Raw genomic sequence first — 16818 nt, forward strand, 5'->3', positions numbered from 1 at the left:
GTTCGAGAGTTTTAATTACTGCTCCAAATTCATTGCTAGTTTTAGATCTGTTTAATTATTTCCAATCTTGTTTTAATTTTGATAAGTTACATTTTTGTTAGGATTACTATTGCTATTGTGAAGCACCATGACCAAAAGCAAGTTGGGGATGAAAGGTTGACACTTCTCTATTATAGCCCATTATTGAAGAAAGTCAAGGCATGAACTCAGCAGGAAACTGGAGGGAAGAGCTGGCGGAAAGGTGATGAAGGAGTGCTGCTTCCTTGCTTGCTCCTCATAGCCTGCTCATCGTACTTTCTTATAGACTCCAGGACCACGAGCCCAGGGATAGGACTACCCACAATTGGCTAGGCCCTTCCCCCTCAATCACTAATTAAGAAAATGTCCTAAAATCCTATCTTACGTAGGCATTTTCTCAACTCAGGTTCCTTCTTCTTAGCTTGTGTCAAATTGACATGAAACTACTCAACACAGGTCACAAGTATCTGAAAATTAATTTCTTTAAAGTCTTTGCTTTAGAGAATTATAGAGTTTTATAGTATGTACTCAAGACTTTCTGGATTTTATTGATACTTTTGCAACATTTCTGTCTTCTCTAATTTTACTGATTTGTGTCTTTTTATTCTTTCTTTTGGTTAATTTGCCAATCTTGTTTATTTTGTTAAAGAATGAACTCTTCTTTCACTGATTCCTTGAATTGTTATTTTTAATGTTCATTTCATTAATTTCTGCCCTGATCTTTACTCCTCTTTATCTACTGCTGAGGGATTTAGTTTGTTCTTGTTTTTCTTAGGCCTTAATGTTTTTCTTAGCATTAATCTATTAATTTGGGATTGCTCAAATTTTCTGATGTAGGTACTTAGAGTTATAAGCCTTCCTATTGGAGCCTTCCTTATTGTATTTCTAGGTTTCAGTATGCTGTGTTATCATTTCCTCAATCCTAGGAAATTTGGACTTTTCTCTTTATCTCTTCAGTGACCTATTTATTATTTATTTAACAGTGTGCTGTTTAATTTCCATGAGTAGTTTGTGTAGTTTCACTTGCTGTCAATGTCTAGCCCTTGTATCCCCTTCTGAAGTGGACAGATAAAATAAAAGATGCTATTTCAATTTTCCTGTGTTTGCTGAAATTTGTCTATGTGTTCTATTTTTTTTTTTAGAAAGCTCCATGAGGTACTGAGAAGAATATATACTCTTTGGTATTATCTGTTAAGTACACTTGATTTATGGGTTCACTTAACTTTGATGTTTCTCTATGTATTTTTTTTTTATTTGTCTACTGGTGCTAGTGAGTTTTTTGAAATCTCCCACTGTTATTGTGCTGGGGTTTATATGTGGCTTTGCATCTAGTAGAATTTATTTTATCAACTATGGCACATCTGTGTTTGGTGTATAAATGAGGAATTATAATATCTAATTCATGGATTTTTCCAAGTGTGGGGGAAATATCATTTACTGGAGCAATGGAGTACACATTGAATGTCTGTACCAAGTGGGACTGGAGGTAAGGTAGGAAGGCCAGGCCACGGTGTCCCCAAGGAGTAGTTCTGACACATGGAATGGCAGGGCAGCCCATGGATACTTACCTGCCAGTAAGTGAAATGGCTTTGGCAGGTGGGACCGGAAGTAAAGCCATACCACACCACGCACATACACACACACACACACACACACACACACACACACACACACACACACAGTTGGTGACCAAATTGAGGAGCTTGGGCTTGCTAGGCAAATGCTCTGTCAGTGAGATATGAGCCTCTTTATATAATGAGTTCAGTAGACATTTAGGTCAGAAAGGTGGCTTAATTACTTGTTCACTAAGGCTTGCATTTCTTCAAGTCGAAATTTCTTTCTTCTTTGGCTAAAGGCATCATTAATAGCCCTGGGAAAGAATCTAAAATGCGACTGGCTAGATACCAGCTCAGTTTGTGCCTTAGAGAAATACACTGGATCTCTGCCTGAGAACTGACTTGAAAATTAGGGAAACTCAGAGAAACAGACGATGTGTTTAAACTAGAGATACACAGATGGTATTCTTCATTGTATGCCTTCTGATTTTGAAGAAAGTGCTTTTGCTGTTGTAACTTATCATATCCAAAAATTTCTTCACTTGAGCCAGTGCTTTTAGTGGAGCTGTTGTTTGAGTCAAGGAACAATGGCTGCTGACATATTAAGCAACGGTCGTCCATGAGCCCACCAAAGTGATATATACTGACTGAAATAGTGTGACTATCATCTTTTAAGACCTGACGAATACGATCTTTGTGTGCGTCATAACCCATCCAATCCCCATAAGTTTATTTGTCCTCTTGTTTAAATATGTAACTCAAAATGTCTGCCCTTTTTTATTTTTCCCTATTCTTATTATCTGCTGTGGTATATTACATAACTTGTTTATTATTGATCTTCTTTTTCTTAGTAATGAATAGGTATTTTGTTTTTGTTAGTATTTTCTCTATAGCCCCTAGAACACAGTGGATGACAGAGTTTTTTTTTTTTTTAGTTAGTACTATTCTCATTTTCAGAGTCTCAAAGGTGTCCTTATCATTAATGAAGTGACTTTGAGCTTAGAATTTGAGATTCTCCTCAGTGTGTTTTTGGTTATTTCCCAGAGACTGATCCTTTGTTTCATTTCTAGATTCATTCAGGTTGTCATATGTCTTAGAATTTCTGTTGCTGTGAAGAGACACCACGACCACATCAACTCTTACAAAAGAAAACATTTACTTGGGGCTGGCTTATAGTTCAGAAGGTTAGTCCATTATTGTCATGGTGGAAATCATGGTGGCATGCAAGCAGACATGGTGTTGGTGAAGGAGCTGAGAGTTCTACACCTGGATCCCGAGGCAGCAGGAAATAGAGTGACACTGGGCCTGGTTTGAACATCTGAAAACTCAAAGTCCACCCCCAGTGACATACCTCCTTTAACAACTTATTCCAACAAGGCCACAACTCCTAATAGTGCCACTCCCTATGAGCCATTTTCATTTAAACCAGTGTACTACACATTTCAGCATTCTTTTCTTTTTATTGCTGACTTGTATTTCATTGTAATGAAACACTGTGGCTTATTCATCTGTTCTTTTGTTAATCCTTATTTTGTTAATGTCCAGTTTTGAGCTGTTGTGAAATCTAGGTGTTGGACCTTTTGTGAATTAAACATGGCATTATTTTTGGGGAACATATACTTGACAGTATAGTTATACTCTCTGGGTCATAGAGTAGTTCTATATCTGTATTTTGTCTTGCCAGATACTGTAAGCTTTACAAGTAAATTGTCACATTACATTCCTACTAGCAATATAAAAGCACTATAATGTTTTTTTTTTTCATATTTTTGACAGGACTTAGTATTATTAGTCTTTTTAATTTTATTGACAGTGACGTACCCATCCATCCATGTAAACGCTCATAATGATGGATTAGGCACCCACTGCATGGGCTAATTCCAACGTATCAGTTGACACTGGTGAGTATATCCATCTTAGGCTAACCTCGTAAAGCTGCAGGAAACCTTTGAAAAGATATTGTTGAAAATTCTTTCTGGTATCATCTCTGGATAGTAGGATTTGTTGGGTTTTGACCTTGTATTCAAGTAAACTGTTCCCTTGTTTTATATGTAACAGCTTGTGTAATAGCTTGTAGTCCGTGTGGATTGTCACTTGGAGGCCAAGGAGAGTGGAGTATGAAAGAGAAACCCCTCAGTTTGGCAGAGTTGGGCAAGCACAGGGCAGCGGTCTGGAAAGGGTTTGGATCCACAGAGGACTGTTGTCAAGGATTTTCTGACCAATCTTCACTTCCAACACGCCTGCCTAACAGGATAGGACCCAGTTTCCATTCTGCAGTTCTCTCGACAGTAGGCTGCCACTTGTGCTGAACTGGAAATGTTTGCATTTACATTTTTAAATTTATTGATCCTGTTGAGTTATGTAAGGTTCTATTTTATCCACCTTCGCTTGTAGTTTTGATTACATGTTTCTATATTTTTGGCTGAATTAAGTTCTTGTGTGATTGTCCTTTTATTTACATATATGCTGTATATAGTACAAATCTTCCATAAGCTTTTACTGTTTTAAACAACCAAAGTTATTTTTGAAAAAAAATTAAAGTAAGATATTTTATATATGTCCATGTATTTGGGATTTCCACAAACTTGCAGTTCCTTCTGCAGACTGTCACTTTCATCTGGAAGAATTTGCTTCTCACTACTTGCAGTGCTTGGTGATAAATTATTCAACTTTCATTTGTTTGACAATCGCTTTGTTTCATTTCTGGAGGTATTTTTACCAGATATATAATACTAGATTGACAATTGTTTTCTTTCAGAGTTTAAAAGATGTCATTTAATTGTCTTCTCATTTCCATTTTAACAAGTGAGTTGATTTCATTTCTGTTCCTTAAAAATTACTGAGCCTCTTGTCTCTGCCTATTTGAAGGTTCTTTTCTTTTTAATTCAATTTTCAGCTGTTTGACTACATTATACGCAACTATGATATGTTTTGTAATCCTTTTTTTGGTATGGTTTCCTTAACTTATTTTGTTTTCTGGTTCATCAAATTTATTGGATGGAAACATTTTCATTAATACTTAAAAGTATTTTTCTACCTAATTTTTTATTCATGTTTGGAACTGCATTGGACCTGCTTTAGATTGTCTTATAGACTTCGATACTACGGTATTTTTTTTTTAATTTTATTTTTCTTATTAGTTACATTTTGTTAACTCTGTGTCCCAGCTGTATCCCGCTCCCTCATTCCCGCCCCAACCCCACACTCCCTCCCTGGTCTCCTCCCTGCCCCTTTCCAAGTCCACTGATAGGGGAGGACCTCCTCCCCTTTCATTTGACCCTGTTTTATCAGGTATCTTCAGGGCTGGCTGCAAAGTCCTCCTCTGTGGCCTAAAAGGACTGCTCCTCCCCTGGGGGGTTGGGTGGGGAGGTCAAAGAGCCTGCCCTTGAGATCCTGTTAGAAATAGTCCTTGTTCCCCTTACTTTGGAAAACTACTTGGTTACTGAGCTACCACGGGCCACATCCGAGCAAAAGTTCTAGGTTATATCCATAGATGGTCCTTGGTTGAGTGCCAGTCTCAGAAAAGACCCTGTGCCCAGATATATTTGGTCCTTGTAGAGCTCCTATCCTTTCCATATCATACTAACTCCCCTTCTTTCATATGATTCCCTGCACTCTGCCGAGGGTTTGGTTATGAGTCTTGGTGTCTGTTTTGAAACACTGCTAGTTAGAGTCTTTCAGATGCCTTTTGCGGTAGACTCCTGTCATATGTTCAATGCACATCCCATTTGTCTTTTTAAATGAGGATTGATCATCTTCGCCTTTGTCCACTTTCTTGATTATCTTCTTTAGGTGTGTAGATTTCATTATGTTTATCATATCTTGTAGGTCTATATAAGTGAGTATATACCATGTTTGTCTTTCTCCTTCTGGGATACTTCACTGAGAATGATCTTTTCTAGATCCCACCATTTGCCTGCAAATTTCATGATTTCCTTCTTTTTGATTGCTGAGTAGTATTCCATTGTGTAAAAATACCACAATTTCTGTATCCATTCCTCAGTTGAGGGATATCTGGTTGTTTCCAAGTTCTGGCTATTACAAATAAAGCTGCTACAAACATGGTTGAACAAATGTCCTTGTTGTGTACGTGAGCAAATTTTGGGTATATACCTAGGAGTGGTATAGCTGGGTCTTGAGGTAGCACTACTCCTAATTGTCTGAGAAAGTGCCAGATTGACTTCCAAAGTGGTTGTACCAGTTTACATTCCCACCAGCAGTGGAGGAGGGTTCCCCTTTCTCTACAACCTCTCCAGCATGTGTTGTCACTTGAGTTTTTCATCTTGGCCATTCTGATGAGTGTAAGGTGAAATCTCAGGGTCGTTTTGATTTGCATTTCTCTAATGGCTAATGACGTTGAACATTTCTTTTTTTTTGTTTTTTTTTTCTTTTTTTTTTATTAATTACACTTTATTCATTTTGTATCCCCCCATAAGCCCCTCCCTCCTCCCCTGCCGATCCCACCCTCCCTCCCCTTTCTGCATGCATGCCACTCCCCAAGTCCACTGATAGGGGAGGTTCTCCTCTTCTTTCTGATCTTAGTCTATCAGTTCTCATCAAAAGTGGCTGCATTGTCCTCTACTGTGGCCTGGTAAGGCTGCTCCCCCCTCAGGGGGAAGTGATCAACGAGCAGGCCAATCAGATTATGTCAGAGGCAGTCCCTCTTCCCATTACTATGTAACCCACTTGGACACTGAACTGCCATGGGCTACACCTGTGCAGGGGTTCCTGGTCATCTCCACGAATAGTCCTTGGTTGGAGTATGAGTATCTGGGAAGTTCCCTGTGTTCAAATTATCTTGTTCTGTTGCTCTGCTTGTGGAGTTCCCGTCCCCTCCAGCTCTTACTATTTCCCACTTCTTACATAAAATTCCATTCACTCTGCCCATCAGTTGGCCATCAGGCTCAGCATCTGCTTTGACAGTCTATACTGCAGAAGCTTTCAGAGGCCCTCTGTGGCAGGTTTCAAGGTTGTTTCCTGTTTTCTTCTGGCTTTCAGAGGCCCTCTGTAGCGGGTTCCGAGGTTGTTTCCTATTTTCGTTTTCTTCTGATGTCCATCCTCTTTGCCTTTCAGGATGGGGATTGAACATTTTAGTTAGGGTCCTCTCTTTTGCTTAGTTTGTTTAGATGTACAGATTTTAGTGGGTTTATTCTATGTTGTATGTTTATATGAGTGAGTATATACCGTGAGTGTCTTTTTGCTTCTGGGACAACTCACTCAGGATGATCCTTTCCAGGTCCCACCATTTACCTGCAAATTTCATGATTTCCTTATTTTTCATTGCTGAGTAATACTCCATTGTATAGATGTACCACAGTTTCTGCATCCATTCTTCAGTTGAGGGGCATCTGGGTTGTTTCCAGCTTCTGGCTATTACAAATAAAGCTGCTACAAACATGGTTGAGCAAATGTCCTTTTTGTGTACTTGTGCCTCTTTTGGGTATATGCCTAGGAGTGGTATGGCTGGATCTTGAGGAAGCGCTATTCCTAGTTGTCTGAGAAAGCGCCAGATTGATTTCCAGAACATTTCTTTAAGTGTTTCTCTGCCATTCGATGTTCCTCTATTGAGAATTCTCTGTTTAGCTCCGTTCCCCATTTTTTAATTGGATTACTTGGTTTGTTGCTTTTCTGCTTCTTTAGTTCTTCATATATACTGGATATTAGCCCTCTGACAGATAGAGGGTTGGTGAAGATTCTTTTCCAATCTGTAGGCAGTTGCTTTGTTTTGATGATGGTGTCTTTTGCTTTACAGAAGCTTTTCAGTTTCATGAGGTCCCATTTATTGATTGTTGCTCTTAGAGCCTGTGCTGTTGGTGTTCTGTTCAGGAAGTTGTCTCCTGTGCCAATGAGTTCTAGGCTGTTCCCCACTTTTTTTCCAACTGATTTAGAGTATCTGGTTTTATGTTGAGGTCTTTGATCCACTTGGACTTTAGTTTTGTGCAGGGTGATAAATATGGATCTATTTTCATTTTTCTGCATGTAGATATCCAGTTGGTCCAGCACCATTTGTTGAAGATGCTGTCTTTTTTCCATTGAATGGATTTGGCTTCTTTGTCAAATATTGAGTATTCATAGGTGTGTGGATGTATTTCTGGGTCTTCTATTTGGTTCCATTGATCCTCCTTTCTGTTTCTATACCAATACCATGCAGGTTTTATTACTGTTGCCCTGTAGTACAGCTTGAGATCGGGAATGGAGATACCTCCAGATGATCTGTTGTACAGGATTGTTTTGGAGATTCTGGGTTTTTTGTTTCTCCATATGAAGTTGAGAAACTTTTTTTCAAGGTCTGTAAAGAATTGAGTTGGTATTTTGATGAGAATTGCATTGAATCTGTAGATTGCTCTTGGCAGGATGGCCATTTTCACAATGTTAATCCTACCAATCCATGAGCACGGGAGATCTTTCCATCTTCTGATATCTTCTTCGATTTCTTTCTTCAGAGACTTGAAATTTTTCTCAAACAGGTCTTTCACTTGCTTGGTTAGAGTCACCCCAAGGTACTTTATGTTATTAGTGGCTATTGTGAAGGGTGTTGTTTCCCTAATTTCTTTCTCAGCCTTTTTGTCTTTGGTATACAGGAGGACTTCTGATTTTTTTTTTAGTTGATTTTGTATCCTGCCACTTTGCTGAAGGTGTTTATCAGCTGGAGGAGTTCTCTGGTTGAATTTTTGGGGTCGCTCATGTATACTATCATATCCTCTGCAAATAGTGACACTTTGATCTCTTCCTTTCTGATTTGTATCCCCTTGATCTCCTTTAGTTGTCTTATTGCTCTGGCTAGGACTTCAAGTACTGTGTTGAAGAGATATGCAGACAATGGGCAGCCTTGTCTTGTCCCTGATTTCAGTGGGATTGATTTAAGTTTCTCTCCATTGAGTTTGATGTTAGCTATAGGCTTGCTGTACATTGCCTTTACTATCTTTAGGTATGTGCCTTGTATCCCTGATCTCTCCAAGACTTTAAACATGAATGGGTGTTTTGTCAAATGCTTTTTCAGCATCTAAGGAGATGATCATGTGGTTTTTCTCCTTCAGTTTGTTTATGTGGTGGATTACATTGATGGATTTCCGTATGTTGAACCACCCTTGCATGCCTGGGATGAAGCCTACTTGGTCGTGGTGGATGATATCTTTGATGTGTTCTTGGATTCGGTTTGCAAGTATTTTATTGAGTATTTTTGCGTCAATGTTCATAAGAGAGATAGGTCTGAAGTTCTCTTTTTTTGTTGGGTCTTTGCGTGGTTTAGGTATCAAGCTGACTGTGGCTTCATAGAATGAGTTTGGTAGTGTTCCTTCTGTTTCTATTTTGTGGAATAGTTTGAGGAGAATTGGTGTTAGCACTTTTTTGAAGGTCTTGTAGAATTCTGCGCTGGAGCCATCTGGCCCAGGGCTTTTTTTGGAGGGAAGACTGTTAATGACTGCTTCAATTTCCTTGGGAGATATAGGGCTATTCAGTCTCTCTACCTGATCTTGACTTAATTTTGGTAGATGGAATCTGTCAAGAAAATTATCCATTTCATTTAGATTTTCAAATTTTGTGGCATATAGGCTTTTGTAGTATGACCTAATAATTGTTTGGATTTCCTCAGTGTCTGTAGTTATGTCCCCGTTTTCATTTCTGATTTTGCTGATTTGGATAGCTTCTCTCTGCTTTTTGGTTAGTTTGGCTAAGGGTTTGTCTATCTTGTTGATTTTCACAAAGAACCAGCTTTTTGTTTCATTGATTCTTTGAATAGTTTTATTTGTTTCTAATTGATTGATTTCAGCCCTGAGTTTGATTATTTCCAGCCATCTGCTCCTCTTGGGTGTATCTGCTTCTTTTTTTTCTAGGATTTTCAGTTGGGCCATTAAGTTGTTTGTATGTGATGTTACGATTTTCTTCTTGAAGGCACTTAGTGCTATAAATTTTCCTCTGAGCACTGCTTTCAATGTGTCCCATAAATTTTGGTATGTTGTGCCTTCATTTTCATTGAATTCTAGGAAGTCTTTAATTTCTTTCTTTATTTCTTCCTTAACCCAGCTGTCATTGAGTAGTAAGTTGTTCAGTTTCCATGTGCGTGTTGGCTTTTTGTTGTTTCTGTTGGTGTTGATGTCCAGCTTTAGTCCATGGTGGTCAGATAGTATACAAGGGATTATTTCAATCCTTTTGTATCTGTTGAGGCTTGCTTTGTGACCCACTATATGGTCTATTTTGGAAAAGGTTCCATGCGGTGCTGAAAAGGTGTACTCTTTTGAGTTTGAGTTAAAAGATCTGTAGACATCTATTAGGTCCATTTGATTTAGGGATTTTGTGAATGCGTTTATTTCCCTATTTAGTGTCTGTCTAGTTGATCTGTCCCTTGATGAGAGTGGGGTGTTGAAGTCTCCCACTATTAAGGTATTAGGATAAATGTATGATTTAAGCTTTAATAATGTTTCATTTACGAATGTAGGTGCTCTTGTATTTGGGGCATAGATATTCAAGATTGTGATGTCCTCTTGGTGGATTTTTCCTTTGATGAGAATATAGTGGCCCTCCTTATCTTTTTTGATTAGCTTTGGATGAAAGTCTATTTTGTTAGATATTAGGATGGCTACTCCAGCTTGTTTTCTGGAACCATTTGCTTGAAAAACATTTTTCCAGCCCTTTACTCTGAGGTAGTATGTATCTTTGTTGCATAGGTGTGTTTCTTGGATGCAACAGAATGTTGGATCCTGTTTCTGCAACCATTCTGTTAGCCTGTGTCTTTTTATTGGCGAGTTGAGTCAATTGATATTGACAGATAATAGTGACCAATGCATGTTAGTTCCTTTTGTAATGGAGTCGGTGATCTTACCCTGTTTCATTGCTTGTTTTCTTTTCATTTTTGTTGGGATATTATCTGCATGCCCTGTTTTCTTGGGTGAAGTTGTTTTCGTTGGATTGGAGTTTTCCTTCTAGTATCTTCTGTAGGGTTGGTTTGCTGTGTAGATATTGCATAAATTTTGTTTTGTCATGGAATATTTTGTTTTCTCCATCTATGTTGATTGAAAGCTTTGCAGGGTATAGTAGTCTGGGTTGACATTTGTGATCTCTATTTGTGTTTTCTTTATTGATTCTAATTCTGTTTTCATGTCTTGCACCATTTCCTTCATCTGTTTGAATGTGGACTCCTGCTTTTCAATGATAGCTTCTATTTTTTTGTCCGTTTCCTCTTTATGTATCACTAATTGTGCCTCTACTTCTTTGGGTATAATTGCCTGTATTTCTATGAGAGCTTTGTTTATCTCTTCTTTATTTGCCTTCATTTGTGTGGACATTTCTTTGAGAGCTTTGTGCATTTCTTCTCTGTTTGCCTCAATTTTCATGGTCATTTCTCTGAGAGCACGATTTGTTTCCTCTTGGTTAGTCTCGACTTCTTTGGTTATTTCTCTGAGCGCTTTGTTCATTTCATCTCTATGGGCCTCTAATAGCTGGAGAAACATAGTTTTGAGGTCGTTTTCTTGTATATCTAGTGAATTGAAGTGTCCATTGTTTTGAAGGGTTGCTGGTGAGGTCATTATGTCTTGATTTTTGTTGGGAGTGTTCTTACGTCTGCCTCTAGCCATCTGGTTATTTATAATCCTCACTGGTTGTTCCTCGAGATTGTAGTTTAGGCTATGATCCTCTCTTTCTGTTTTCTGGACTGTTTTTTCAGGAAGATGAGAGAGGTTCACTGGTTTGGGAGTGTGCACTGTGTTTTCAGTTTTGCCTAAGTAAAGAATGTGACGCTGGCGCTATTCGCGTGCGCTTTTAGCGGGCGCAGTGTGCATGCGCGCGGATTCTCTGACTATTGCAGTGGCCTGCAAGTCACTATTACGCAGTTCTGACGGAGATCCAGGGATTGTTTCCCTGGATTACCCTGGTGGACCCGCAAGGCAGAGGCTACAATGTTGGGGTCGCTATCCCAAGAATCCCTCTGATGCCCACACTAGGAGTGTGGGTGGCGGGGATCTCGTCTGGTTGCTTCTGTGGAGAGGCCCTGGGTCTGGGGCAATCTCCCTCACTCACTCTCTTGCAGGACCAGTTGGAATGCACAGGGGTTCCCCTTGTTCACTACTCTCTGTTTTGGTCCTGCTGCGGAAGTGCACAGTAGGCTAACAGTCAGCTCTGTGACACTGGCCACAGGACTCGGTGTCCACCGTTCCTGTGTGCTGCCTCTTTGACCCTTCCCTCTGCCAGGAGGGGGTTATGTTGACTGGTTCCTGGGTGGCGCAGGAAAGAGTTAGGGTGAGTGTACTCAATCCCAGATCTCTCTGCCAGAAGCAGCCTAGTGGTAGAATCTATGTTTGCTGATCCCAAGAGAGTACCGGGTAGGGTTGAGTGTCCTCAGATCCAGAGCTTGGGTTTCTCTGCTAGGGGCCGCTGGATGAGCTGGAGAGAGGGTGCTGTGTCCTTGGCAGGCTGCCTCTCTGTCCTTCCCCTCTGAACTTCTCCTCTGCTAGGGCTAGCTTATGGAGGTGCTCTCAGGGGAGTGCCAGCAGGGGTTGGGGCTTCTCAGTTGGATCCCGGGTCCTGAGCTGGCGGCGTTTCTGTGCCGGGGGGGGGGGGAGCTGCTAGACCTTATTGTGCTGGACCCGGGAGAATCTCAGGACGTGTAGAATGATCCCGAGCTGTAGTTTGTTTGCTAGGAGCGGCTGGCAGCACTGGAGTTCTGGCACTGTGAAGCCGCTGTGTGCCTCTTTATCCTTCTGCTCCGCTGCGGCAGGGTGTTGGCAGCGTTTGGGGGAGTGCCCGAAAGGATTGGGTTTTCTCAGCCCCGATCTCAGGTTGGGGTACAGACAATGTGGTCTGTGGCAGATTCTGCTGGCCGCCTCCTGCCTCCTCCGAAGAGGGAGTAGGGATTTTGAGCTGAGCGCACAGCTGCAATCAGTGCGCGGTGCGGGAGCTCAATTGCGATGGCGGCGGGTACCCGTGGTTGGAGAGACCTTCCAGGGAAAGACTGGGTGACCCGTGAGCAGTCTGGCAACTTTCCTTCCCCGTGGGGTTTTTTTTTTGCGACTGGGACTCCCAGCCTTAGGCCTCCTTGTGCCCACTAATCAGCCTGGGAGATTGATGGTGAGAAGCAGGCTTGCAGCACCAGCCCGGAGACCCAAAGACCGCGTTAGCTGGGTTCTCTTCCGGGTTCTGGCTGGGCAGCCGAGAGTGGACCCGACCACTTCCCACGCCGTGGGAGCCTCCCCTCACCTGGGAAACACGATCAATCGCTGTTGTTTTAGGGCCCAGAGTTCAGTCTCCTGGTCACTGCACGGAGTGTGTTGTCCCGCTTCTCAGACACGGTGTTCTCCCGGTGCCGCCATCTTGGCTCCCCCGACATTTGTGATCTCTTATAGTCTCCATGATACTTGCCCAGGCCCTTCTGGCTTTCATAGTTTCTGATGAGAGGTCTGGTGTGATTCTGATAGGTCTACCTCCATATGTTACTTGGCCTTTTTCCCTTGCTGCTTTTAATAGCTTTTCTTTGTTCTGTAGATTTAGTGTTTTGACTATGATGTGATGTGATGTGTTTCTTTTCTGGTCTAGTCTATTTGGTGTTCTGTAGGCCTCTTGTATATTTATGGACATCTCTTTCTTTAAGTTGGGAAAATTTTCTTCTATGATTTTCTTGAAAATATTTTCTGGACCTTGGAGCCTGGAGTCTTCTTTTTCATCAATTCTTATTATTCTTAGATTTTGTCTTTTCATAACGTCCTTGATTTCTTGGATATTTTGTGATTGGAACTTTTCTGATTTTACTTTTTCTTTGAGAGAAGTATCAATTTCTGCAAGTGTGTCTTCAGCTCCAGAGATTCTCTCTTCCATCTCTTGTGTTCTGTTGGTCATGCTTACTTTTGTGGTTCCTGATCTTTTCTCCAAGTTCTCCAGCTCAAGGGTTTTCTCAGTTTGTGTTTTCTTTATTGATTCTAATTCTGTTTTCATGCCTTGCACCATTTCTTTCATCTGTTTGAATTTGGATTCCTGTCTCTCTATGATGGTCTCTATTTCTTTGTTTGGCTATGTTTGCCTGTGTTCCTTTAAGGATTTCGTCTATTTCTTCTTTCTTTCCCTCCAATTGACTGGCCAACTCTTTGAAAGATTTGTTCATTTCCTTCTTATGAGCCTCAAATAATTGGGTAAGCATGGCTTTAAGGTCATTTTCCTGTGCTTCTGATGAATTGGAGTATCCATCAATTTTGGGGTTTGCTGGTGAAGTCATAATGTCCTGATTTATGTTGGAAGTGTTCTTTTGCCTACCCCTGGCCATTTGCTTATCTGAAACCTTTCCTGTTTGTTTTTGGATTCTGTAGATCAGACTGGTATTGTCTCTCTCTGGTGTCTGGAGAGTTCTTCAGGAAGCTGAGAGAGGTTACTTGGCAGAGATAGGGGTATCTGGGCTCTCTGCTCTCTGGTTTGGCCCTGATTCTTTGATGTGCTCCACCAGCTCTGTGCTGCTGTCACTGCCAGGTTATGAGGTCCTGCTGCAGCTTCCCCAAACAAGTCCCTGGGTGACCGGAGACCAAAATTTTCACCTCCTGCAATGTTACCTGTTGTTTAGAAAGCCTCACCGTTGTTTTCCTGGGTTAGAGGGACTTCCACTCACCAACTCAGATGTTTAGCTCTTCCACAGCTCAGAAACTGTGTGTGCTAGTTGCCCTTTTGGCTCCCAATACTACAGTATTTTTAAAACTAATTTTCTCCTCTGGATTTAGTATAGTTGATTTTTATTAATTATGTCTTTGATTTCGCAGTTACTTTGCGTGACTTTACCTGGTCTGGTACCAACTCAACTAACAAAATTCCTAACTCCCTATAAAAAGTTTCAGTTTTAAAATTTTCATTTGGTAGTTTGTTGCTTTTTATACTCTTTTGGCATAAACCATTTGTTAGCACATTTCCCCTTTTATGTAAATTAAAAATGTAATTGAAGTGGTTATTTTAAAGTCCTCACATCTAATTCCAGGCCACACTGTTCTGCATTTCCTTTTGGATCCTGGGGCACTTCTTATTATATTATTGTGTTTCTAGTAATCATCAACTTCCTGACATTCAAGATTTGGATACGTTACAGGACCCAGGGTCATCTCTTTCCCCATGATTTCAAATGTTAATTGTCAGAAGAAATTGTTTCTAAAAGGCAAATAGGGAATTCTGCAGAAGAACCAAACATGTCTGCTCCCTTAGGGAGTGAAACACTGAGAAAATGGTCCTGAGGGAGCCTCTGTCTTCATAATCAGGCTACTGAGATGTGCAAACTAGAACGACACTTTTAATGTGTTATGCACAGGGCAGGAGCCGCCTTCTTATTAGAAACTGGAGGGGTCACTGGACAAACAGCAGCTGTAGATCAAGGATTTTTGAATACAGACAATTGCAAGATAATCTGGAGTCTGAGCTATTGCCTGGGAAGGAAGAAGTTCTGGGTATCCAAGCCGTTGTTTTCTATTCACCAGGTCTTTATCTTCCCCAGAATCCTTCAGAGGAGAAACAGTAGACAGAACATTCCTGCTTAAGTAAAGAAAGGTATGTGCCTGTATGAACTTCCCTTCTGCCTGAAGTCTGATGGGTTTGTGACTTTGAGTACCCTGTGTCTCATTTGAAAAGATTGCTGGATGGTCCCATGTTCTTAGAGCATCTCATAATAACCCCTATATAAGTTTTAGCTTAGAACATTTATTGTTACACTTAGGTACAGTTAAGAGATTGTGGGAAACACAACTTCAACTTGTTACTCTACAGTGCTGATTCAGAGCCATGATGTCTTCTTTATGTTAGAGTTCACTGCAGAGAAAATGTTCAGGTTTCAGTAACTTGTATAAAGGCTAGAGAAGGGAGGGCAAGATAAAAGGACTGACCTTAGACTCTTAAAGAGTCTCACAGTCTGATTCTGGAGGTTAAGTGAAGCCCTCTACTGTGCTCTGGAAGTTAGAGGTAATTGATAGTTCATTACTGCCCCCTGTAAACAGTTTAAACCTTCCCACCACAATTCAAACCTCTTCTTGATTCCATTTTCATGAATAGGACTTAGATTTGTGAGGACGGTCCTGTTTCTTTGTCTCCACTGGTCCTCTTCTCTGTCCCTCAGGCCTCCCTCCAAAGAAGAATGACCGCCAAGAATTCCTGTGTGACAGAGTTCATCCTCTCAGGCCTGACAGACCAGCCGGGACTCCGCATGCCCCTCTTCTTCCTGTTTCTAGGTTTCTACTTGGTTGCCATGGTGGGGAACCTGGGTTTGATCTCCCTGATAGGGCTGAACTCTCACTTGCACACTCCCATGTACTTATTTCTCTTCAATCTTTCCTTAATAGATTTCTTTTATTTATCCACCATCATCCCCAAAATGCTGATGAGTTTTATCTCAACAAAGAACATCATCTCTCATCCAGGCTGCATGACACAGCTATTTTTCTTCTGTTTCTTTGTTTTCTCTGAGTCCTTCATTCTATCAGCCATGGCGTATGACCGTTATGTTGCCATCTGCAAGCCACTGATGTACACAGTCACCATGTCTCCCCAAGTGTGTTTACTCCTTCTACTGGGAGTCTACGTGATGGGCTTTTCTGGAGGCATGGCCCATACAGGAAACATAATGAATCTGACCTTCTGTGCGGACAACCTTGTCAATCACTTCATGTGTGACATCCTACCTCTTCTTGAGCTGTCCTGCAACAACACCTTCACAAATGAGCTGGTGGTCTTCATTGTTGTGGCTTTTGGTATTGGTGTGCCCATCGTCACCATCTTCATTTCTTATGCCCTCATCCTCTCTAGCATTCTTCACATGCATTCCGCAGAGGGCAGGTCCAAGGCCTTCAGCACCTGCAGCTCCCACATTATTGTGGTTTGTCTTTTCTTTGGTTCTGGGGCTTTCATGTACCTCAAGCCACCTTCCATTTTGCCACTTGATCAAGGAAAAGTGTCTTCCTTGTTTTATACAATTGTGGTGCCCATGTTGAATCCTCTGATCTATAGTTTGAGAAATAAGGATGTTAAAGTTGCCTTAAGGAAAACCTTGGGCAGGAGAATATTTTCTTAACAGAGGAGCAGTATCATGAGCTGAAGTAGGAGGCTTGGTCAATGAGCAGTATTCATATGGAAAGAGCTGTGCTTGGAGAAGGAGATGCAAGGTTGCAAGGAGGGGTTCAAGGTCTAGTTATTTTTTTCAACTTATACAAGAAGAATTTATGACACCAGAGAGTGAGCTCAGGTCTTTATGGATGCTAGTCAATTAATCCACCATCTTGATTTGTTAGGCCCAGAAATGGCA

General features: G+C 41.0%; 1 protein-coding gene across 1 annotated transcript; it reads left to right on the forward strand.

The window, feature by feature from the left end:
• The first annotated feature begins 15645 nt into the window (after positions 1 to 15645).
• On the forward strand, positions 15646 to 16587 carry LOC129687565 (olfactory receptor 8B12-like). Its single transcript, XM_055622024.1, has one exon. The coding sequence runs from the start codon at positions 15655 to 15657 to the stop codon at positions 16585 to 16587; it is 933 nt and encodes a 310-aa protein (XP_055477999.1). The 5' UTR covers positions 15646 to 15654.
• The last annotated feature ends 231 nt before the right edge of the window (positions 16588 to 16818 follow it).

Source organism: Psammomys obesus, unplaced genomic scaffold, assembly GCF_907164565.1.
Source record: "Psammomys obesus unplaced genomic scaffold, mPsaObe1.curated_primary_1811, whole genome shotgun sequence".
Lineage (NCBI taxonomy): Eukaryota > Metazoa > Chordata > Mammalia > Rodentia > Muridae > Psammomys > Psammomys obesus.

Excerpts from the sequence above, each read along its gene's own strand:
- LOC129687565 (XM_055622024.1), top strand. The coding sequence starts at position 15,655 with ATGACCGCCAAGAATTCCTGTGTGACAGAGTTCATCCTCTCAGGCCTG.